General features: G+C 43.9%; 1 protein-coding gene and 1 non-coding gene across 8 annotated transcripts in view; one reads left to right on the forward strand and one right to left on the reverse strand.

Annotated features, from left to right (window-relative positions):
- Mark3 (microtubule affinity regulating kinase 3) overlaps positions 1–23770 on the reverse strand; it is a 119578-nt gene that overhangs the window by 89570 nt on the left and 6238 nt on the right. The window contains exon 1 of one of the 7 annotated variants that reach the window (XM_074067085.1): positions 1120–1778. The exons of the other annotated variants lie outside the window; for them this stretch is intronic. Coding sequence (XP_073923186.1) covers positions 1120–1170 — 51 coding nt within the window. The 5' untranslated portion in view covers positions 1171–1778. Of the gene's footprint in view, positions 1–1119; positions 1779–23770 lie in introns of those variants that run through there. 7 annotated transcript variants of the gene reach the window in all.
- Positions 7950–8056, forward strand: LOC141421971 (U6 spliceosomal RNA). The gene has a single exon (XR_012446640.1). It is a non-coding gene; the product is annotated as a U6 spliceosomal RNA (small nuclear RNA).

Raw genomic sequence — 23770 nt, forward strand, 5'->3', positions numbered from 1 at the left:
TTCTAATCCATCTCAAGTGGAGAAATATACACCACTGCACATTAATAACATTACAGGGATGCTTTGGACTAAGATTAAAGCAGATAGCTATCCAGCAACTAAATGTTATTTTGAAGATTTAAAAAAAAAGGAAGACATCTGATATCACTACAAGGTCTCAGGGCGGTATTAAAAGCATGAAAACACCCAGACCAAGGAAGGTTTTCCTGAGAGATGGCATTTTCTTGCCAGCAATTACCTCATAATCCTTATAATGAAAGGCCAGTGAAGTTTCGTTACAAGTTATTTGCTAGATGTTTTACAAAAGATAACTAACTGAATTGGAACATTTTGAACCTAATGCTGGAAAAGAAGTTAAGACGACACTTAGACATTTCTTCAATGGAATTTCTACTACAAGTTGTCACTCCCTGACAATGCTGTTCCTGGCATTTTTTTTTTAAAGGTCCAACATGAAGGAAACCAAAGATTCCTTTTATAGAATCACTGGCTGTGAGTACTGGAATGGACCTGAGCGCCTCTAGATCAACCTTTCTAGGAGGGGTAAAGCGAAGCGCCCAGCGGGTGTCCTCAGCCGTACAACGAGAGCGAGGCAGAGCTCCCACTACACATGTGCCTTCCAAAACGCTCAGCCAAACTTCTTCAACCAGATTTGCAAAGACGGGAAACTAGCCCTTGATAAAGGCTACGCTCTCTCTGAGAACAACCCTTCCGAAGCAGAGTTCTGGAGCTCCTAACGGGGACGCAAAGATCTCTCGGTGGACGCTTAGTCTTAGCGACTGTCATTAAACTTAGTTCCCGACCATCATAAAGAAAGAGGCAGAAAGGACAGTCTACTAGAACCGGTCCATTCCTATTAATCTGCACGGAGGTCATTATGTTTTCAACCTGCTGGGTGTAGGAGAGTTGGGTTCAGACAAGCACTGCCCGCTGCAGCGATCCGACACACGCTCAGACTAGGCAGCGACCCGTAACGCTCGTCCAGACCGTGAGAACACCGTGCGGGCTGCACGCGGGCGGCGGGACCGGGTTGTTCCGTGACCCCAGCTCGGCGCGTCCGAGCCGCCCACCCCCATCACCATCCCAAAGATCGGCCACCCAGCAGCGCAGGCCACTCACGTTTTCAGTGTCTCGTTCATTCACCGTTGGCAAGGGGGTCCTAGTGGACATCTTACTGCGCTTTGATTCTGCACAACGTGAGCGCGAAAGAAAAAAAAAACCGCCAAACCTGGGCAGCCGGCGAGCAGCGGCCGCGAGTGTCCGGCCCCACCGCGGCGACACGGACAGGGCTGCCCTCCCCGGCCTAGTTCTAGATCCGGGGCCTGGCCCGGGCCGTGCCCCGGCGGGCCCCGGGGCTCATTCTCTCCCTGCCCCGGCGGCCGCGGCCAGGAGCCCGGCGGGGGCGGGGCGGCCGGTCAGCGTCCCCGCGCCTCAGGGCGCCCCGCGGGCCAGAGCCCCGTCGTCTCCTCCGCCGCTCCCGCCCGTCGCGCCGCGGAGCTCAGCCCCGGGGCCTCCACACAGAGCGGCCGGCAGACCCAAAAGAGGAGGAGGCGCAGGGGGATGTGAAAGAGATGGACCGCAAGACAGGCCGCCGCGGGTTGCGGGCGCCGACCATGGAGGGAGCCGTGAAGGAGGCGCCTACAACCCGGCTGCTTTCCCCTCTCCTGCTCGCTTTCCGCCTAAGCCTCCGCCCTGCCGGCCGACGTTATGCCGCTCCCCGGCACCTCGGAGCCTCACGGACCCAAGATGGCCGCCCCTCTGCTTCCTCCGCTGCCTCCGGATACCGGAAGTGACGACATCGCCGTCTCCTGGAGTTCCGCCAATCGGCGCGGCCGGAGAAAGCCTCCCGGCTGCTGTTGCTAGGGGCGACTTGGTCCTGTCGGGCCGGAGGGGGCGGTGCCGAGAGTTGGGAAGGGCTGGTCGGGTCTCCTCCGGCTCTCGGGGGCGGCGGGTTCCCACAGTGCCGAGATCGCTGACATCCCCAACAGAGCCAGGGAACGGCCCTGGGCGGAGGCCTGCGCTTCTCTGCTGGGTTGGCATATGCAGATTCCAGGTTTGGATTGGCTGGATTACAAATGAAGCTCCTACTGTGTGCAAAACTTGAGGTCCCAGGTCAGGCGCCAGTGGCTCACGCCTGCAATCCTAGCACCTTGGAAGGCTGAGATCGGAAGGATCGCGTTTCGTAACCAGCCTGGGTAAATAGTTTGTGGAAAAAAAAAAATCTTCAAAATAATCAGAGCAAACTGTACTGGAGGTGTGGCTCAAACGATAGAGAGCCAGCTTTGCAAGCGCGAAGCCCTGAGTTCAGCCCCAGTCCCACCAAAAAAAAAAAAAAAAAAAAGTTAAGGTCCCATTCCCTAGGCTGCGCTGCACAGATCCATGGCAGCAATTTTAATGTGGAAACTGCGGGAAGGAGCCGGGCTCCTGCCACACTGAGTCCGGGCATCCAGCATCCAGTCAACAAACCTTCTTGCCTGTAACACTGGTCCGCTGGTGTCTGGGCTGGCATTCTGAGGACAGCAGGCGCATCTTGCTCTCAAGGAACTGACTGTCAGCAGGAGCACAGACCCAGCGCCAGCTAACCGCCATCAGATAGAACAGTGCAATGACAAGATGTCACCAAGGGAATGGGGAGCGCGAGGCAAACCCATAGATTCTAAATACCCAGTGGGTGGGTTTATAACAAGGTTCTTTTTTTTTTTTTTTTTTTTGAGACAGTCTCTCACTATCCTCTCCTGCCTCAGCCTCCAGAGTGGCTAGGCGTATGGGCATGCACCCCCATGGTCTACCAGTCAGTGTGCAGCTGCTAGGGGCAGGAAGTATCCCTAGGGGCCAGCATGGGGACCAGGCTCAGTGGACGCCTGACCTTGGAACTTTGGAGACATTCTCCCTCCTGGAAGCTTTCCTCACCCTGTCACCTCTTCATATCCTCCGTGGATAGAATAATTTCTTGTGCAGGGTTTCAAGAAGGAGGACCTTGTGAGCTGGTATAAGGTGAACTGTTACTGAGTGTCTATCTTGTGAGCACATTAGTTATTCCATTAAGCCTCGGGATGACCATATAAGATAGGTGGACATGCTGAAGTCTATACAAGTTAGTGACTTGGTCAAACGGTTTGGTTACTGAGAGAGGTGGGATTTGAACCCTGTTTGTATAGCTCTGATAATAGGCAACTCTTGTGACAGGTGATTATGCCTTGTTTGCTTTTATTTCTTTTCTTCTTTCTTTGTCCCCCAGCATCCCAATCATCTTGTTAAATCTGGGACATTTTCTGTTCAGTGAAACATCTTCAAACATCAGAATCAAGCCAGGGCGCAAGTGGCTCCTGCCTGTAATTCTATCTACTTGGGAGGAGAATTGTAGCTTGAGGCCAGCCTGGGCAAATGGTGAGACCCCAGCTCCAAAACAGCCAGAGCAAAATGCACTGGAGGCATGGCTCAAGCAGGAAGCCCTGAGTTCAGACCCCAGTTCCACACACACACCACCACCACCACCAAAATCACTCCCAGAGAGGCCAGATGTTCCCGATATAAAAACACCAGAGGACTCACACCAGGGCTCCCATCTCACTCTTTCAGGGGAGTCCAGCTTAGCTCTATATAAAATGTTACCCTTTCTCCCTCTTTGACCAGCAGAGGAAGTGGAATTCCTGTGAGTTCAGTGTGTGCTGCATTGAGCGGAACTGTAGGTTATGATGCGTGGGGTGAGCACTAAGGTTGTGGGACCAACAGTGGCTGGGTCAGGAGAAGCTGCCTAGAGAAGAGCATGTTCATGCTGGGCCCAAAAGCTGAGTAAAGTCAGCCCAGTGAGGATGGAGGAAAGGACAATCCAAGTAGAAAATGGCTGCACAGGGGCACGACTGTGAAGGAGCAGGAGCCATGAAGGTTTGGATACAGTGATGCTCCATATGATCCTGACGAACTGGGAAAACCCCAACAAAAGTGACAGGACTGTAAAGAAAGCATAGGACAATTTGGAGCAGTCTGCACTGGTCAGAGAAGTAGCAGGGGTGAGATTCTACCCAACGGCTTTTCTCCCTAATGCCACACATAAGTATTCATGAGCTGCAGGTGCAGCTCAAATGGCAGAGCACCTGCCTAGCAAATGTAAGGCTCTGAGTTCAAACCCCAGTACCACAAAAAAAAGGGGGATTTATGAATTATGTAACTTCAGGACACGAGAACATAAAATAGCCGTGCACTGGTGGCTCACACCTGTAATCCTAGCTACTCAGGAGGCAGAGATCAGAAGGATGAAGATTCAAAGCCTGCTTGGGCAAATAGTTTCATCTTTTTGTTTTGTTAGTGGATGTAAACAGTACAAAAGTAGAAAATGCAAAGGGATATACAATTCACCTTTTAGCCATTTCTGTTTTTCAAAAACACCACAAAAGGGGAAAGCATAAGCCTGAAACTGGGAGAAGCTATAAACAATAAGGATTCAAATCCAAACTATCTGAAGAATGTCTACTTCTTTTTCTTTCTTTTTTTTTTTTTTTTTTGAGGCAGAGTCTCACTCAGTAGCCCATGCTGCCCTCAAACCTCAAACTGATCCTCATATCTATCTTAGCCTCTGTAGTGCAGAAATCACAGGCATGCTGGGCGCCAGTGGTTCACGCCTATAATCCTAGCTGCTCAGGAGGCAGAGATCAGGAGGATCAAGATTCAAAGCCAACCTGGGCGAACAGTTCGAGAAACTATCTTGAAAATACCCTTCACAGAAAAGAGCTGATGGAGTGGCTTAAGGTGAAGGTACTGAGTTCAAGCCCCAGTACCACAAAAAAAAAAAAAAGAAAAGAAAAAGAAAGAAACTACAGGCATGTACAGCCACGCCCAGCAAGGATGTCTACAATGTATAGAAATATGGGCAAAGGATAAGAACCGGCATTTCACATTGGTTGATAAATACTTAAACCCATTTGTTATCACAAGTGCAACCTGTCTCAGGCCATTTGGGCTGCTATGACAAACCACAGACTGAACAGTTTATCATCAACAGGGATGTATTTCTCACAGTTCTGGAAGCTAGGAAGTCCAAAACCAGGCACCAGCAGATTTGGTGTCATGGCGAGAGGAAAGGGACAGGGAAGTCTCTGGGTTCCTTTTATAAGGGCACTAATCCCATTCTAGAGAGCTCCACCTCGTGATCCAATAATTTTTTTCTCTATTCATTCATCTATTGGTGGGCACTTTGGTTGACTGTGCATTTTGTCTACCATGAAGAACGTGTAATAAACATGGAGGCACAGACATTTGACATAATGACTTAAATTCCTCTGGATACATGCCTAGAAGTAACACTGAGCCAGTCATTTTCCAGCCTACTACACTCAAACTGAATGGGGCTAGCTTCCCCAAAGATCACCAACCGGAAGTGACAACATGAACAAGAGAGTGTGGCTAAACCATGCAGGCAGTTTGTATTGACCATTTTTAAGTTTTTAAAGAAAGGCAGGCAAGTCTTCTCTTGCTGGTAATGGATTTAATGTAGTCTCAGAGCTGGAGTTGGTACAATAGGGCATAGCCCACAGTGTCACCACCCCCGCCCCTCCTCATTACTGTTCCACTTAGGGAGCTGGTAGAGAGAGGGTCAGGAGACAGAGTTCTACCCACCTGAGCACTTCACTGCCACAGTGGCCTTGTCTAAGCCCCTTCCTGCCTAACCTGACTTTTAGCATCCCCACCTGCCCAGCACTAACCAGCTGGCACCACTGCACCCGGATGATATTTGCTGCCACAATGATTTCAGGTCAAGGAAAAGGACAGTTGAAAGAGCATGGTGGCATATGCCTGTAATCCTACCACTCAGGAGACAGTGGCAGGGAAAATCACAAGTCTGAAGCCAGCCTGGGCTATGTAGTAAGTTCCAGGACAACTTGGACTATACATACAGCCTGTCTCAAAAGCGTGAGGGAGGGAAAAAGGAAGAAAGGAAGAAGAAGAAAGAAAGAGCCAAACCCTCAGGGTGTAACCTTTCAACTGATAAATCCCTGATCTCACATGGACGACTCATGAACTGGGCAGGCAAGGCAGCATGGAGCTAGGGAAGTTGTTAGAACAAGATCCTGTTCTGGAGGCTCCAATGCCTCCTCTCCCATGGTGCGACCTCAGACATGAGCTGTCCAGGGCTGGCCCTCTGACTCAACCCTGACTCCCACCTACACGCCTTCCCTGTGGGGTGCTTGGACTCAAAGCCTCCTTTCACAAAGAGAGCAGTAGAATGGATGACTTGGAGTGTGTAATGAGTCCAAGTACAGATGAATAATTGATGTGCTTGAATATTAATTAGCAGGAACTGACTTTTGTAGCCAGGCTACCCCAAAAGAGATTATCTTAGAGTAAACAAACAATCATAAAACATACTAACAACAAGAAAATCCTCAAACTTCTAAATCTTCCTAACAGAAGCCTATTTGGAAAAAATTCTGTGTTTGTAACCATAGTACTTTTAAAGTGATAATTTCAGGGTTGATGGCTTCCCACCCCTCAGGCCAGAACCTGAGCAACGGGTACCCTTGTCTCTTTCCCTCTCTCCCCTTCTCCGATTATGCCTTTCCCCATCATGAAGACCAAACGGCTTCACTAATGAATCTCCCCAAACATTTAAAGGAGGATTAGTACCAATTCTTCATAAACTTTCCAAAATTTAGAAGAGGAGGATGCACTTCTCAACTCAATTCTATGAGGCAAGTATTTCCGAAAGAAAACAAAAAAAACAGTAACTCTTATGAATATAAGTGAAAATAATGAACAAAATACTAGTAACTAGAATCCAACAGTGTAGAAAAACGATTATGTACTATAACCAAATGGGTTTTATGCCAGGAGTTCAAGAGTGGGTTAATATCTGAAAGTGAACTAATTTGATACACTATATCAATATGATATAAGTTAACCATATAATCATATCAATAGACCCAGAAAAAGCATTTAACAAAATTCAGCACCCTTTCATGATAAAAACACCTAACAAACTAGGGATGGAAAGGGACTTTGTCAACATGATAAGAGACATGTATGAAAACTCCAGCTCACATCCTTACTGGTGAAAATTTGGATGCTTTCTCCCTAAGATTATGAACAAGATGTCTGCTCTCAGTACTTTTGTGCTAGAGGTTTTAACTACTACCATTAAGCAAAAATATGAAATTAAAAGATCCAGATTGGAGAGGAAGAAAGGAAAATGATTTCCATTTGCAGATATCATGATCTTGTGCACAGAGAACAGTAAGGAGTCCGAGGAAACCTAATAGAATAAATGAGCAAGACCGGCAGTGCAGGGTACAAGATCGACATGCGAACACCGACTGTGGCCCTGTGTGGTAGCAATGGGCAAACTGAGAAAGAAATCAGGAAAAAGTTCTATGACCCAACATTGTTACATGCATAGGATACATTTAACAAAAAAGTGCAAACTTGTACTCTCAAAGTACAGAATATTGTTGAAAGAAATTAAAGAAGACCTAAGTAAATACAAAGACATTCCATGTTCGTGAATTGGAAGACTTGATGTTGGCAAGCTGACAATACTCCCTGAATTGATCTGAAGATTCAATGCAATCCTTATCAAAATTTGAATTGGCCAGGAGCCAGTGGCTCCAGCCTGTAATCCTAGCTACTCTGGAGGCAGAGATCAGGAAGATCAGTGTTCAAAGCATACCAGACCCTATCTTGAAAAACCCATCACAAAAAAGGGCTGGTGACTGGCTCAAGGAGAAGTGTAGGCCTTGAGTTCAAGCCCCAGTATCACCAAAAAAAAAAAAAAAATCAATTGACTTCTTTGTAGCAATAGCAAGCTGATCCTAAGATTCTGGACTGGAGCTATACATCAATGGCAGAATGCTAACCTAGCATGTGTGAAGCCCTGGGTTCATCCCTAGCACTACAAAACAAATAAAACATAACTCCCAGTGATCCTAAGATTCATATAGTAATTCAAGGGATTCAGAGTGCTCGCTTCGGCAGCACACATACTAAAATTGGAACGATACAGAGAAGATTAGCATGGCCCCTGCGCAAGGATGACACACAAATTTGTGAAGCGTTCCATATTTTCGAGAGCACACAAGGGAGGGGTGAGGATAGGTAAGACACCTAAAAAATTAGCTAGCCTTTGTTGCCCTTAACGCAGAGAAACTAAAGCAGATACCTTAAAAGCAACTGAGGCCAATAGGAAAAGGGGACCAGGAACTAGAGAAAAGGTTAGATCAAAAAGAATTAACACGTACAGGAAATTAATGTGAGTCAACTCCCTGTATAGCTATCCTTATCTCAACCAGGAACACTTGTTCCTTCCTATTATTGCCTATACTCTGTCTTCAACAAAATTAGAGATAAGGGCAAAATAGTTTCTGCTGGGTATTGAGGGGGTGGGGGGGAGAAGGAGGGGGAGGAGTGGGTGGTAAGGAAGGGGGTGTCGGCAGGGGGGAGAAATGACCCAAGCCTTGTATGCACATATGAATAATAAAACAATAAAAAGAAAGCTGGACCCAAAAAACAAAACAAAACAAAACAAAACAAAAACCAAAGGATTTAGAATAACCAAAAGAACCTTGAAGGAAAAACAGAGATGAAGGATTCACACTTCCTGATTTCAAAGCTTAATCCAAGGCTAGGAGCGTGGCTCAAGTGGTAGAGCACTTGCCTAGCAAGCCCTGAGTTCAAACCACAGGACAATAAACACATAAGTAATTTTAAATATGTATATGTAATTTTAGTGTCTTTATTTATTTATTTTGCAGTACTGGGGTTTGAACTCAGGGCCTACCTTGAGCCACTCCACCAGCCCTTTTTTGTGAACGATATTTGGAGATAGGGTCTCTTGAACTATTTGCCCGGGCAGGCTTCGAACTGCAATCCTTCTGATTTCTCCCTCCTGAGTAACTATAAGTACAGGTGTGAGCCATGGTACCTGGCGTAGTGTCTTCATATATACTACTTTGGTTTATTTCTTAGACAAAACCCAAATAACAACATTAACAAGTTGATACCATCAGAATGAAATTTTTTTGTGTGTGATGCTGGGGATTGAGCCCAGAGCCTTGCACATGATAGGCAAGTGGTCTATCACTGAGCTACATGCCTAGCCCCATGAAAACTTTTGTGCTTCAGTGGTCACTGGCGGCTCACGCCTGTAATCCTAGCTACTCAGGAGGCAGAGATCAGGAAGATCACGGTTCAAAGTCAGCCCAGGCAAACAGTTAGCAAGATCCTATCTCCAAAAAAACCCCACAAAAAAAGGAGTGGTAGAGTGGTTCAAGGTGTAGGCCCTGAGTTCAAATCCCAGTAACACACACACACACACACAAAGGTCATACCCAATGCTCCACATAGTGAGTGACATTTGAAGACACCAAGGACAAAGAAAAAGCTGAGTGCTGCTTTCTGCCAGTGATGGCTTACATGGTGATCGGAATGGCTGCAGGGTAATTAGACTGTGGGTAGCATCAGTCTTGTATTGTTGGAGATAAGGTTAAGATGTTTCAATTTAGACTCAGTGTGATGGTTAATCCTTTTGTTTGTTTTTCTTTCTCTTTTGGTAGCACTGGGGATTGAATCCAAGCTTTTTGCATGCTATGCAAGTGCCCTATCAATTGAGCCATGTCCCCTATCCATCCCCTCCCCATTTTTATATTTTGTTTTTGAGATAGGGTCTCACTAATTTTGCCCAGGCTGGTCTCAAACTCAAGATTCTCCTGTCTCTGCTTCCCAAGTGGTTAGGATTATAGGTGTGCACTACCACACCTGGCTATGATGGTTAATTTTTTTCTTTTTTGACAATGCTGGGGTTTGAACTGAAGGCCTCATGCTTGGTAGGTAGGTGCTATACCACTTGAGCCACTCCACCAGCCATTTTTTGTGTTGGTTATTTTTTTTTCTTTTTCTTTTATTTTCTTTCTTTCTTTCTTTCTTTTTTGCAGTACCAGGGCTTGAACTTACACCTTGAACCATTTCACCAGCCTTTTTTGTTGTGGATTTTTCAAGATTGGGTTTCTTTTTTTTTTTTTTTTTTTTTTTTTACTTGATAGCATTTATTATTTTTTTTTTCATTTTTCTTTTATTATTCATATGTGCATACAAGGCTTGGTTCATTTCTCCCCCCTGCCCCCACCCCCTCCCTTACCACCCACTCCACCCCCTCCCGCTCCCCCCCTCAATACCCAGCAGAAACTATTTTGCCCTTATCTCTAATTTTGTTGTAGAGAGAGTATAAGCAATAATAGGAAGGAACAAGGGGTTTTGCTGGTTGAGATAAGGATAGCTATACAGGGCATTGACTCACATTGATTTCCTGTGTGTGGGTGTTACCTTCTAGGTTAATTCTTTTTGATCTCACCTTTTCTCTAGTTCCTGGTCCCCTTTTCCTATTGGCCTCAGTTGCTTTAAGGTATCTGCTTTAGTTTCTCTGCGTTAAGGGCAACAAATGCTAGCTAGTTTTTTAGGTGTCTTACCTATCCTCACCCCTCCCTTGTGTGCTCTCGCTTTTATCATGTGCTCATAGTCCAATCCCCTTGTTGTGTTTGCCCTTGATCTAATGTCCACATATGAGGGAGAACATACGATTTTTGGTCTTTTGAGCCAGGCTAACCTCACTCAGAATGATGTTCTCCAATTCCATCCATTTACCAGCGAATGATAACATTTCGTTCTTCTTCATGGCTGCATAAAATTCCATTGTGTATAGATACCACATTTTCTTAATCCATTCGTCAGTGCTGGGACATCTTGGCTGTTTCCATAACTTGGCTATTGTGAATAGTGCCGCAATAAACATGGATGTGCAGGTGCCTCTGGAGTAACAGTCTTTTGGGTATATCCCCAAGAGTGGTATTGCTGGATCAAATGGTAGATCGATGTCTATCTTTTTAAGTAGCCTCCAAATTTTTTTCCAGAGTGGTTGTACTAGTCTACATTCCCACCAACAGTGTAAAAGGGTTCCTTTTTCCCCGCATCCTCGCCAACACCTGTTGTTGGTGGTGTTGCTGATGATGGCTATTCTAACAGGGGTGAGGTGGAATCTTAGTGTGGTTTTAATTTGCATTTCCTTTATTGCTAGAGATGGTGAGCATTTTTTCATGTGTTTTCTGGCCATTTGAATTTCTTCTTTTGAGAAAGTTCTGTTTAGTTCACATGCCCATTTCTTTATTGGTTCATTAGTTTTGGGAGAATATAGTTTTTTAAGTTCCCTGTATATTCTGGTTATCAGTCCTTTGTCTGATGTATAATTGGCAAATATTTTCTCCCACTCTGTGGTTGTTCTCTTCAGTTTAGAAACCATTTCTTTTGATGAACAGAAGCTTTTTAGTTTTATGAGGTCCCATTTATCTATGCTATCTCTTAGTTGCTGTGCTGCTGGGGTTTCATTGAGAAAGTTCTTACCTATACCTACTAACTCCAGAGTATTTCCTACTCTTTCTTGTATCAACTTAAGAGTTTGGAGTCTGATATTAAGATCCTTGATCCATTTTGAGTTAATCTTGGTATAGGGTGATATACATGGATCTAGTTTCAGTTTTTTGCAGACTGCTAACCAGTTTTCCCAGCAGTTTTTGTTGAAGAGGCTGCTATTTCTCCATCGTATATTTTTAGCTCCTTTGTCAAAGATAAGTTGCTCATAGTTGTGTGGCTTCATATCTGGATCCTCTATTCTGTTCCACTGGTCTTCATGTCTGTTTTTGTGCCAGTACCATGCTGTTTTTATTGTTATTGCTTTGTAATATAGTTTGAAGTCAGGTATTGTGATACCTCCTGCATTGTTCTTTTGACTGAGTATTGCCTTGTCTATTCGTGGCCTCTTGTGTTTCCATATAAATTTCACAGTAGATTTTTCAATCTCTTTAATGAATGTCATTGGAATTTTGATGGGAATTGCATTAAACATGTAGATTACTTTGGGGAGTATCGACATTTTTACTATGTTGATTCTACCAATCCATGAGCATGGGAGATCTCTCCACTTTCTATAGTCTTCCTCAATCTCTTTCTTCAGAAGTGTATAGTTTTCCTTGTAGAGGTCTTTCACATCTTTTGTTAGGTTTACACCTAGGTATTTGATTTTTTTTGAGGCTATTGTAAATGGAATTGTTTTCATACATTCTTTTTCCGTTTGCTCATTGTTAGTGTATAGAAATGCTAATGATTTTTCTATGTTGATTTTATATCCTGCTACTTTGCTATAGCTATTGATGATGTCTAGAAGCTTCTGAGTAGAGTTTTTTGGGTCTTTAAGGTATAGGATCATGTCGTCTGCAAATAGGGATATTTTGACAGTTTCTTTACCTATTTGTATTCCTTTTATTCCTTCTTCTTGCCTAATTGCTCTGGCTAGGAATTCCAGTACTATGTTGAATAGGAGTGGAGATAGTGGGCATCCTTGTCTGGTTCCTGATTTTAGAGGGAACGGTTTTAATTTTTCTCCGTTAAGTATAATGCTGGCTGTAGGTTTGTCATATATAGCTTTTATAATGTTGAGGAACTTTCCTTCTATTCCTAGTTTTCTTAGAGCTTTTATCATGAAATGATGTTGGATCTTATCAAAGGCTTTTTCTGCATCTATTGAGATGATCAAGTGTTTTTTGTCTTTGCTTCTGTTAATGTGGTTTATTACATTTATTGATTTTCGTATGTTGAACCACCCCTGCATCCCTGGGATGAAGCCTACCTGGTCGTGGTGGATAATCTTTTTGATGTGTTGCTGAATTCGGTTTGCCATTATTTTGTTGAGGATTTTTGCATCAATGTTCATTAAGGAGATTGGCCTATAGTTCTCCTTTTTGGAGGTGTCTTTGCCTGGTTTTGGGATAAGTGTAATACTGGCTTCATAAAATGTGTTTGGCAGTTTTCCTTCCCTTTCTATTTCATGGAACAGTTTAAGGAGGGTTGGTATCAGTTCTTCTTTAAAGGTCTGATAGAATTCAGCAGAGAATCCATCAGGTCCTGGACTTTTCTTTTTGGGGAGACTTCAAGATTGGGTTTCACAAACTATTTGCCCAGCCGGCTTCAAACCATGTTCCTCTTGATCTCTGCCTCCCGCATAGCTAGGATTACAGTCATGAGCCACTGGTGCCTGACCTGTGAGAGCTGATCTTGATTATCAGGTTTATTTGCTGGTGTGTGCCTGAGCCAGTAGTAAGGCACATCTCGGGGACTAAGGGGGAACAGATCCTGAATGTGGACAGCATCGTCATATAAGCTGGGAGTCTGGGCGGAATTAAAGGAGAAAAAGGAGAAAGCCAGTTAGCACAGGCACTCTCTCCCTCTGCTTCCTGGTTGCCGTGTCATGAGCTGCTGTGCTCTGCCACACCGTCCCTGCCATGATGGACTGAAACCATGTGCCAAAATAAGTCTTTCCTCCCGTAAGTTGTTTTACATAGGCATTTTATCACAGCAATGAAGGCCTGAAAGTTGGTACTGAGAGGAGTGTCATTGATGTGACTATCTGACCATGTGGCTTAGGAGGATCCTTGGAATTGGTTTGTGGGAAGGATTTGGAAAAGTTTGGAGTTGTGGTCTAGAGAAGCCATAAGATGCTATATGGAGAACTTAATGGGTGATTCTGGTGGGAGCTCAGATGACCAGAATGATGATAGAAATGCTGACAGTAAAGACAGTGTTCATTCATTTCAGGTGGAAACAAGAAAGGAACTAGAGTCCACTTGGTATTGTGTTGTGACAAAGAACTTGCCTACATTTTGTCCATGCCCTGAGACTTTGTGGAAGGCTGAGTTTAAAGGTAATGGACTAATTAATCTAGAGGAGGACATTTCAATGAAGCCCAGCACTCAGGCCATCACATGGTTATTGCTGGTGGCTTGTAGCCAGGTATGTATAGTGAGAATTGAAAGTGAAAAGCAAAACAAAGGGTTTTAAAAATGTGCGGTTTGGCTGGAAAAGAAGCCCACATAAAGTTGGGGCCAAGGAAGGTGTGGCTGCTAAAGACAAGAGAGCCATTAAAAATAATTTGAACTACATTGGGAAGACAGCGCCAGGGCACCACGCTCACACAGGACCTCTAGGGAAATGTCATCTACCCCCCACCCCCACCCCTGAATTTTTTGTGTGTGTGGTTCTGGAGTTTGAATTCAGGGCCTATACCTTGAGCCACTCCACCAGCCCCTTTTTTGTGATAGATTTTTTGGAGATAGGGTCTTGGGAACTATTTGCCCACACTGGCTTCAAACTGAGATCCTCCTGATATCTCTGCCTTGTGAGTAGCTGTGATTGTAGACGTGAGCCACAAGGTCTGCCTCCCCTTTCCCTGTTTATCCACCCAAGCACTCAGAGGCTCCCACAGACATGGTCCCAAGGGGCCCAGCTACTCTTTGAGCTGGCAGCAAACCTTGGCATCTCAAGCCCTTGAGAGCCCACATCATGACCCATGTGCCCTGGACTCCAGACATGAAGCTACAGGACTTGTTTTCCCTGCTGGGTTTAGATTTGCTTTGGTCCAATCCTTCCTTTCTATATACCCATTATTCTATTTTTGGAATGAGAATGTTTGCTCTGTGCCATTATGTTTTGGGAGTATATAGTTTTTTTTTTTTTATATATAGGAGCTCACAAGCAGGAGTTTTCTTTGAATCTCAGGGGAGACTTTAAACTTGGACTTTTGGACAATGTTGAAACTTTTTTTGGCAGTATTGGGATTTGAACTCAGGGCCTCATGCTTGTTAGGCAGATGCTCTGCTTCCTGAGACACTCCACCAGTCCAGTGTTGGAATGTTGAAACTGTGGGGACTCCTGGTGATGAACTGAGTGCATTTGGCATTTTGAGGTGGCCATGAGTCCCTTGGGAGCCAAGGGTAGAATACAGTGCAAGGAGATATGTTTGGGTAACAAGTTGACAAGGAGTGGACTTGCAATAGCTAATATTGATTGTCAACTTAGTTGGATTGACATATGCCTAGGAGATTAGTAAAGCACACCTCTGGGTGTGTCTGTGAGGGCGTTTCCAGAGAGGATGAACCGAAGGGGATAGACCCACCCTGAATGTGGGCAGCCCATCCCATAGGCTGGGGGCCTGGATGAAATAGAAGGAGGAAAAAGAGAAAGTCCAATGGCACAGGCACTCTCTCTGCTTCCTGGCCACCATGATGTGAGCTGCTCTGGTCACCACGCTCCCCAACACTGACTGAAACTTCTGAAACCATGAGTCAAAATAAATCTTTCCTCCTTTAAGTTGTTTTGTTCAGGTATTTTTGTCACAGAGATGTAGGTCTAATACATCTAGTTAATTTAAATATGCACAATTAAACTATAAAAATGCAAATTTAAACTTTAATAAAGCAGGCAGTAGAATGCCTGCTTTGCAAGTGCAAAACCCTGAGTTCAAACCCCAGTCTTACCAAAATAAATAAATAAATAAACTTGAGGCTGGAGGAGTGACTCAAGTGGTGGAGCACCTGCCTAGCAAGCATGATGTCATGAGTTCGAATCCCAGTACCGCCTAAATAAATAAATTGACACTAAAAGAATGAAAAGAGAGCTGGGCGTGGTGGCTCACACCTGTAATCCTAGCTACTTAGGAGGCAGAGAGGTGGAGGATTGTGGTTCAAAGCCAGCCCAGGCAAATAGTTCTTGAGACCCTATCTTGAAGAAAAAAACAAAAACATAACACAAAAGGGCTGGTGGACTGACTCACAGTGTAGGCCCTGAGTTCAAACCCTAGTACCACAAGGAAAAAAGTAGAAAGATCAAAAAAGATATTCTGAAAGTACTAACAAAAAGAAAACTATTGGGTTTGTGAGGCTCTCTCTTAAAAAAAAAATCAATACAAATAAGGACGGGTGATTGAAAAGACAAAAAAATAATAAAATAAGGACTGTTGGAGTTGCTCAAGTGGTAGACAGTCTGCCTAGCAAGTATGAAGCCTTTAGTTCAAATCCCTCCAATACTAAAACCAAAAAAGAAAGAACTATTGTAACCATTTTTATATCAGGTAAATTAGCCTTTAAGAAGAAAATAGTTTTCAGGGATAAAAAGTTTCATTATATAAGGCCAGGCACCAGTGGCTTACGCCTGTAATCCTAGTTACTCAGAAGGCAGAGAGCAAGAGGATCAAGGTTCAAAGCCAGCCCAGGTAAATAGTTCATGAGACCCTATCTCGAAAAAAAAAATCAGAAAAGTGCTGGCAGAGTGGTTCAAAGTGTAGACCCTGAGATCAAACCCTAGTACCACATACACACACACACACAAAAAGGTGAGGGCTGGGGCTGTGGCTCAAGTGGAAGAGCACCTGCGCCTGTCTAGAAAGCAAGAGGCACTGAGTTCAAATCCCAGTACTACTAAAAAAAGAAAAAAAGAAAAGAAAGAAAATATAAAGAGTAAGTACAAATGTTCAGAGATTTAAAAATAAGATAATACTATAAACAACTTTGTTATCAATAAATTTGAAACCTATATAAAACCAATTAATTCCTGGAAAACTATAACATCAATAACAGTCCAAGAAGAAATAGAACATGTATAGACCTATAACTATTCAAGAAATCAAAGAAGTCCAAATAGTTTTATGGGTGAGTTCTACCAGATTGCCAAAAAAGACATTATTTCAGCTTTACCCAAATTCTTCAGACAAGAAGAAATGCTGGAAATTCATGAACTAAGCAAATATTTCAGAAAGCTTGAAAAGGAACAGCCAAGAAAGTATAGGCAGACCAGAGGCCTGGCTAAAGTGGTAGAGCACTAGTGCAGACCTGAGTCAATCCCCAGTACTACGAATAAAAGTATACGATAGGAAATCATAACAAGGAGAAAATTAATGAAATAGAAAACAAACATATGATCAAAAGAATCAACAAAGTTGAGTCTCAGCCCCAGTGAGATTGATCAAAGAGAAAGAAAAGAACACAAATAACAATGTCAAGAGAACAATGGTTTAAAGCCAGCCCAGGCAAAAAGTTCTTCAGACACCACTTCAACCAATAAAGGCTGGGTGTGGTGAGTTTGTCATCCCTGGTAAGCAGGAAAAGTAAACAAGAGGGTTGTGATTCCAGGCTGGGCCTGGCATAAACCCAGCCCCTATCTCAAAAATAACAGCAAAAAGGGCTGGGTGCGTGGCTCAAGTGGCAGAGTGCCTGTTTAGCAAGTGCAAAGTCCTAAATTCAAGTCCCAGTATCGGAAACAACAACAAAGAAACCTATATCAAACAGCATAAGCATTAATGTAAAGATGTTTCTAGCTGTCAGCTAGGTGTGGCAACACATGCCTGTAATCCCAGCTACTCAGGAGGCTGAGGGAGAAGGATCAAAAGTTTGAGGCGAGGCTTCGCAATTTAAGTGAGATCTTGTCTCAAAATAAAATGTAAAAGTGCTGGGGGGCGTGGCTCAGTGGTAGAGTGCTTGCCCAGCATGGGAAGGGAGGCCCTGGGTTTAACCCTCAGTAGGGAGGGAAAAAAATGATATTTCCAACTGTCTCTTTGAGACAGGAAAATACAAGGAAGCCTGTTTTTGCTTCTTTAACTCAAGAGTGGGTGGAATTTTTTTTTTCTTTTTTGTGGTACTGGAATTTGAACTCAGGGCCTACACCTTAAGCCACTCCACCAGCCCTGGTTTGTGATGGGATTTTTCAAGATAGGGTCTCCCAAACTCTTTGCTCAGGCTGGCTTTGAACCTTGATCCTCCTGATCTCTGCCTCCTGAGTAGTTAGGATTGCAGGCGTGAGCCACTGGCACCCAGATGCTTGGAAATTCTTAATACATGCAGACAGGGAACAAAAACAAGTAAGAAATGGACAGCATAAATAAATAAGGATGCCATTGATTAGAGATGATAGGTTGTGCATAGAAAATCTAAAACAACATGTGGATAAGTTATTCCAGTCAATAAATGAATTTAGAAAGGGTGCTGTATGTAATATCAAAGTATTGAAAAGAAGTTATATTTCTATGAAATAGCTGTAAAAGGCTAGAGAGTGAAATTTTGTAAATAAGTAAATAAAAATACTGTTTATATCCAGGTGCCAGTGGCTCATGGCTATAATCCTAGTTACTCAGGAGGCAGAGATCAGGAAGATTGCAGATGGAGGCCAGCCCAGGCAAAAAGCAAGACCCCATGTCAAAAATACCCAACCCAAAGAAGGGCTAAAGGTGTGGTTCACGTGGTAGAGCACCTGCCTAGCAGTAGTGAGCTCCTAAGTTCCAACCCCAGTACTGTCAAAAAAAGGAAAGAAAAAGAAGCATTGCATTTGTGTGTGCATGTGTCTGTGTAACCTGAGTTGCTGAAAGAAGAGAAATAAAGCAGGACAATTGCATGACTGCATATCAAGGCTTATAAAGTACAGTAATTAAAGCAGTGTGGTATTAGTGTATAAATACAAAAATCTTCCAATGGAACAGCAAGGGAAGCTCAGAACAACACGTGTGGACACTGGACTTAGGGCACTGCCGAGTAGAGGTCAAATAACATGTTTGTAAGGAATGGTTCTGGAACAATGGATATTCTTATGAGAAAAATAAAAAGAAACTTGATCCCTACTTTACAACATACACAAAAATTAATTATAGATCTAACTGCAGAAGATGAAAATATAAGCAAAATGGGCTCAAGCAGTACAGCACCTGCCTAGCAAGAGGGAGGTCCTGAGTTCAAACCCCAGTAATGCCAAAACAAATAAACAACAAAACCAAAAGAGAAGAAAAGAGCAAGCTGACAAATAACAAAACCCAAGCAAACACCCTGGAGAAGATATTTGCAGCATACATAACTGACAAAGGCCCCATTCAGAATCTCTTAAGAACTTCTACAAGTCCTTAAGAAAAGGCTAAGCAAACCAATCATAAACTAGGCAAGAGACTTGAGCAGGCATTTCACAAGGAAGATGTCCAATGGCCAACAAAAATACTTAAAGATGGGGGTGGGGACATGGCCCAAGTGGTAGAGCACAAGACACCGAGTTCAAACCCAGCACCACAAAACAAAACCTTAAAAATGCTGAACTTTGTCAACAACCAGGAAAAAGCAAATTAAACCCATACTGGGATCATAAAGCAGCATAAAAAGTTGGAGAACACATTTCCATGCACATAATAAACAAAAGATTAATATTGTATCCTGAATAAATATGAAATTCCCGTAAGGAGCTAAGAAATGGCGAATGACCCAAAGCTGAACAATAGTCCATACTTTGTTCATCAATTGGATGTTTGGGGAGTGTCCACGTTTTGATTATTATGACTAATGCTACTGTCATGTCAGTGGACAAGTTATTACTTGGACATATATTTTTCATTTCTCTTGGGTATATTCTAGGAAGTGGAATTAGTCACTCATATGGTAATTCTGTGTTTAATCTTTTTTTTTTGTGTGTGGTTTTGGGGCTTGAATGGTTTTTGGGCCATTCCACCAGCCCTATTTTGTGAAGGGTTTTTCAAGATAGGTTCTCTGGAACTATTTGCCCAGGCTGGCTTCAAACCTTGAATTGGTGTGAGCCACTGGCACAGGCTTCTATGTTTAATCTTTTGAGGAACTACCAGTCTTTTTCTCAAAGCTGCAGTGCCATTTTACACTCCCATATCAGGGTTCCAATTTTATCTGTTTTTTTCATTACAGCCATCTGTATTAATGACCTGTGGCTGCTGTAACAAATAACCACAAGTCGGGTGGCTCAAAACAACAGAGATTTATCCTTTTACAGTGCTGGAGGCTAGATGTTCAAAGTGAAGTTACCAGCAGCCAGGCTTCCTCAGGAGGCTCTACTGGAGGTTCTGGTCCATGCTGTTCCATGCCTCTTGTGACTGTAGTTAGCATTCCTTGGCTTGTGGCTGCATCACTCTGATCTCTGCCTCTGTCTTCAAGTGGGCTTCTCCTCTGTGTGTGTGTCCCTAAAGGTCCAGCTGCTTCCTTCTTATAAGGACACATGTGAATACATTTAGGTCCCCTCCAGCTGATTCAAGATAAGCTCCTGCTCTCAAGGTCCTTAACCACACCTTCTTGCAACAGAAGGTAGTATATACAGTTCTAGCCACTTGCCATGGCTCTCATTTAGGGTGTATTTGGTGGCCTAGCACAATTCTCTTGTGGATGGAAAGTGGAATCTCATTGTGTTTTTTTTTTTTTGGCAGTTTGAACTCAGATCCTACACCTTGAGCCACTCTACCAGTCCTTTTTTGTGATTTTTTTTTTTTTTAAGATACAGTCTCATGAACTATTTCCCTGGGCTGGCTTTGAACCGTGATCTTCCTGATCTCTGCCTCCTGAGTAGCTAGAATTTCAGGAGTGAATTACTGGCGTCCAGCTCATTATGGTTTTCATTTGAACTTTCCTGATGGCTAATGATGCTGTGCTTATTATCTGCTTATATGTTTTCTTTGGACAAAAATGTGTATACTGATCTTTTGTCTGTTTTTTAATTGAGTCATCTGTCTTTTCATTTCTGAGTTGTAAGTTGGCTATGTAGCAGTGAAACCCTGGAAGATGATGGAGTACAAAGAACCTGCCTCCCCAACAAGACAACAATCTGGCAAAATCTATCTGCTCTGACTCTTTTGGATCTACAGAGTCCATCAGAAGGCTTGCAGCTTCCAGGCCAAGGCTTGCATCTCCGTCCTGTTTGTGCTGCTATCACAGAAGGTTGGGAAATTTATAATGAGCAGAAATTTATCAGCTCTCATTTCTGGAGACTGGGAAGTCCAGGATTTCGGGGCAAGATGCCTGAACTGAGAAAACTTTATTTGCCACAGACCCTTTCTTTGGAAGTTTCTTGAGATTTGAGAAGACAGAGGAATGCACCCAACTATCTAGAGTACCGAAGGGAAGATCTAGGTTATGGCGACATCAGGCTTAGATTGGAGCAGGAGGACAACGGCACTTGCAGGAAAGCAGGCAGAAAAGGGATCCCATGGGTTCTGGTGCATCCTTGAGATTTTGGAAGAGTCCAGAGAAGCAATAATGAAAGACGATGCAGCAAAGAAAGAAAAGTAATTTGAAACTCAGAGGAGAATTAAGAGATAAATAGAGAAAAAAAATACCCTGAGTTTTGACAATATGAAAAGAACTGTAAAGACAACATAAACTGGGCAGGGAAGGTGGGAGTTGAAAACCCAAGGAGAGAGGAAGAGATATGGGCGCTCAAGAGCTGCTCTATGAAGATAGAAAAAAAAGCAATACAATTATAAATATTATTTTTAGGCTTATAGAAGCAACCAATAGAAGGACTAAAGATAATAAGCACATTGGTGGTGACACAGTTCCTCATGTGTCCCTTTAAGACATCACTGAATTATGTAGCAACCTGCAGCAAGGTAAAACTATTACTTAGCACAGTCATGCGCTGTGCAGTGATGTTTAGGTCAACAGCATATGACATATATGACAGTGGTTCCTATCACCCAGTGACATGGCAGCCATTATGACATCACCAGGAATTGCATTCCTCTGTGTTTGTGGTGACTGGTGTCAGCAAGCATACTGTACTGTCAGTCATGGAGGTACAGCACATACGATTATGTACGGTGCATCTTACTGGACCATGACAATAAGTCACCATGTTTATGACTGTAGGCATTTACTATTCTATATTTGTAATCATTATTTTAGAGCACGTGCCTGCTATTTATAAAAAATAATTTACCATAAAGCAGTATGCTCATATAGGCAGCAGCCTTGTATAACGAGGGCTTGCCATATCTCTTGACGGCATCGTTTTCTCTTGTGTTAGGCTGAATCTCGTAATGCTTTGTTCATTGTGACCCTAGGAGCAATCGGCCATGCATGACATGTATGTCATGTAGCCTGGATGTGTAGCAGGCTACATAAGTCACCTAGGTTTGTATAAGTACACTCTATGATGTTTGCCCAACGAGGAAATCGTCTAATCTCTCAGAAGGTGGCCCATCATTAAGCAACTCATGATGCATGATTATAATTAGATGTTAGTCACCAGAAAAACCTCAAACAGAAAGTTGAGTTGCCATTGGTTGCTTTGAGGTGGGGGGCAGGGCGCTGTTCCTTTTCAACATATGCTCAGGGCTCCATTTGAGTTTTTAACTATGTTTCCATATGGTTTATTTTAAAAAGAAGGAGAATATCCAGACTGATCCCAAAGTTTGTCCCTTTACCCATTGTATTAAAAGATAGATACATCCCCCCACCACACACACACACACACACACACATGCATGCACACAAGGCAGATAGATTAGGGAAAATGAGGCATGGAAATCAAAAGCCCCAAACTCAGAGAAACATTGTGTAATGTATGCATGCCTTTCCCTTGGGTCTCACAGCAGAACAGCAGCACCTCTGACCTTGCTTGGATGATTACTGTGCTCTGGGAGCTGAGCAAGGACATCTTGAAGAAAGACACTATCCTGGGAATGAAACATTTGGTGCAATTGCTCCTTTATCACAGAAAAGCTTACAAGGAAAAAATACTTATCCTTAAAAAGGACCTGGCTTAAAAGGAACATCTGATGAAACCCATCCTTTGTTTAAAGGGATGCTCAAGGAAAACAGACATCTATGTCACAATGTAAACTGAACAGACTTGATATCTCTGGCCCCAGCTGATAAGTTCAAAACAGTGTAACAGTAAAAATGACTGAAGCTAGGCTGGGTGTGGAGGCTTGTATCTGTAATCCCACATACTTGGGGGGACTGGAAACAGGGACGATCTTGATTCTAGGCCCGCCCAGGCAAAAAACTAGTGAGACTCCATCTCAATCAATAAACTGGGCCTGGTGGCATGCACTTGTGATCTATGCAGGAGGCTGTAGATAGGAGGATCTCAGTCTGAGGCCAACACTGGGCAAAGAGACCCTACCTGAAAAATAAAGCATAAAAAAGGGCTAGAGGTATGTCTAAAGTGGTAGAGCACCAAGCACATGGCCCTGAATTCAAATCCCAGAATTGCCAAAAAATGTTTAAAGTATACCAGGTCCCAAGAACAAAGGGGGGGATTTATCCTCAGGTTAGGTTAAACCAAATCCCAAACCCACTTTTTTTTCCCCATAAATACCCCTAATGTTAGAATACTCGTGTCCACACCATGTCTGGGTATGCACTTTTTTCCTTTGCTCGCTTTGGGTCTCAACTTGAAATTCTTATTTTGTGATTCAAGACAAGAACCTGCTGAGTCCAGGTCCCCACTGGCTCCCTCTCTCTCCAGGGACTCCCACTCACCCAGTGACAACACACACAAAGAAAGACACAAAGATAAAAGGAGAGGGAGAGATTGCCCCAGATAGCTGACACCAGAGGTCAAGAGCCTGGGGTTGGGTAGATGGTGGATAGTAGGGTTGTGTTGGGCACCTGGGGGACACAGAGACCCAGAGGTCATCCTTGCAGTATGCTAGCCTTGGCCAATAAAGTCACAGTTTCAGAGCCTCTGCACAATTCTTGGACACACCAGATCTCTGGGCCAAGAGGGTCCCTGAGAGAGCAAAAGGACCTGGGTGCCAGCCCTGCCCACCCTGGAGTCCTCAGCCATCCATCCATCCTTTGGAAAGACAGCAATTGACTCCTCTGGCTCAGGCATCTGCTGAGTCCTGGCCGGGGTTGGGGAGGGGATTTGTGTGGCCCCTTCAGACACAGGGCAGACAGGGAGGGAACAGAGCAGAACTTCTGGTGGCCCTGGAACCAGGAACCAGGAGGCCAGGGAAGTTGGCAGGGATGGACAACCATCCCAGCTCCTGGGAGCCATGGACCAGGGCTCAGCCTCCTAGTGTGCAGGACCCAATGTGGCTGGCCCAGCTGAGGGGAGCCCTGTCCTGCACCCACTCCAGGATGTCCTCACTCCAGAAAGTTCACAGGCCTCCCCCATTCCCTCCTTGGCC

Source organism: Castor canadensis, chromosome 3, assembly GCF_047511655.1.
Source record: "Castor canadensis chromosome 3, mCasCan1.hap1v2, whole genome shotgun sequence".
In the NCBI taxonomy this organism is placed as follows: domain Eukaryota; kingdom Metazoa; phylum Chordata; class Mammalia; order Rodentia; family Castoridae; genus Castor; species Castor canadensis.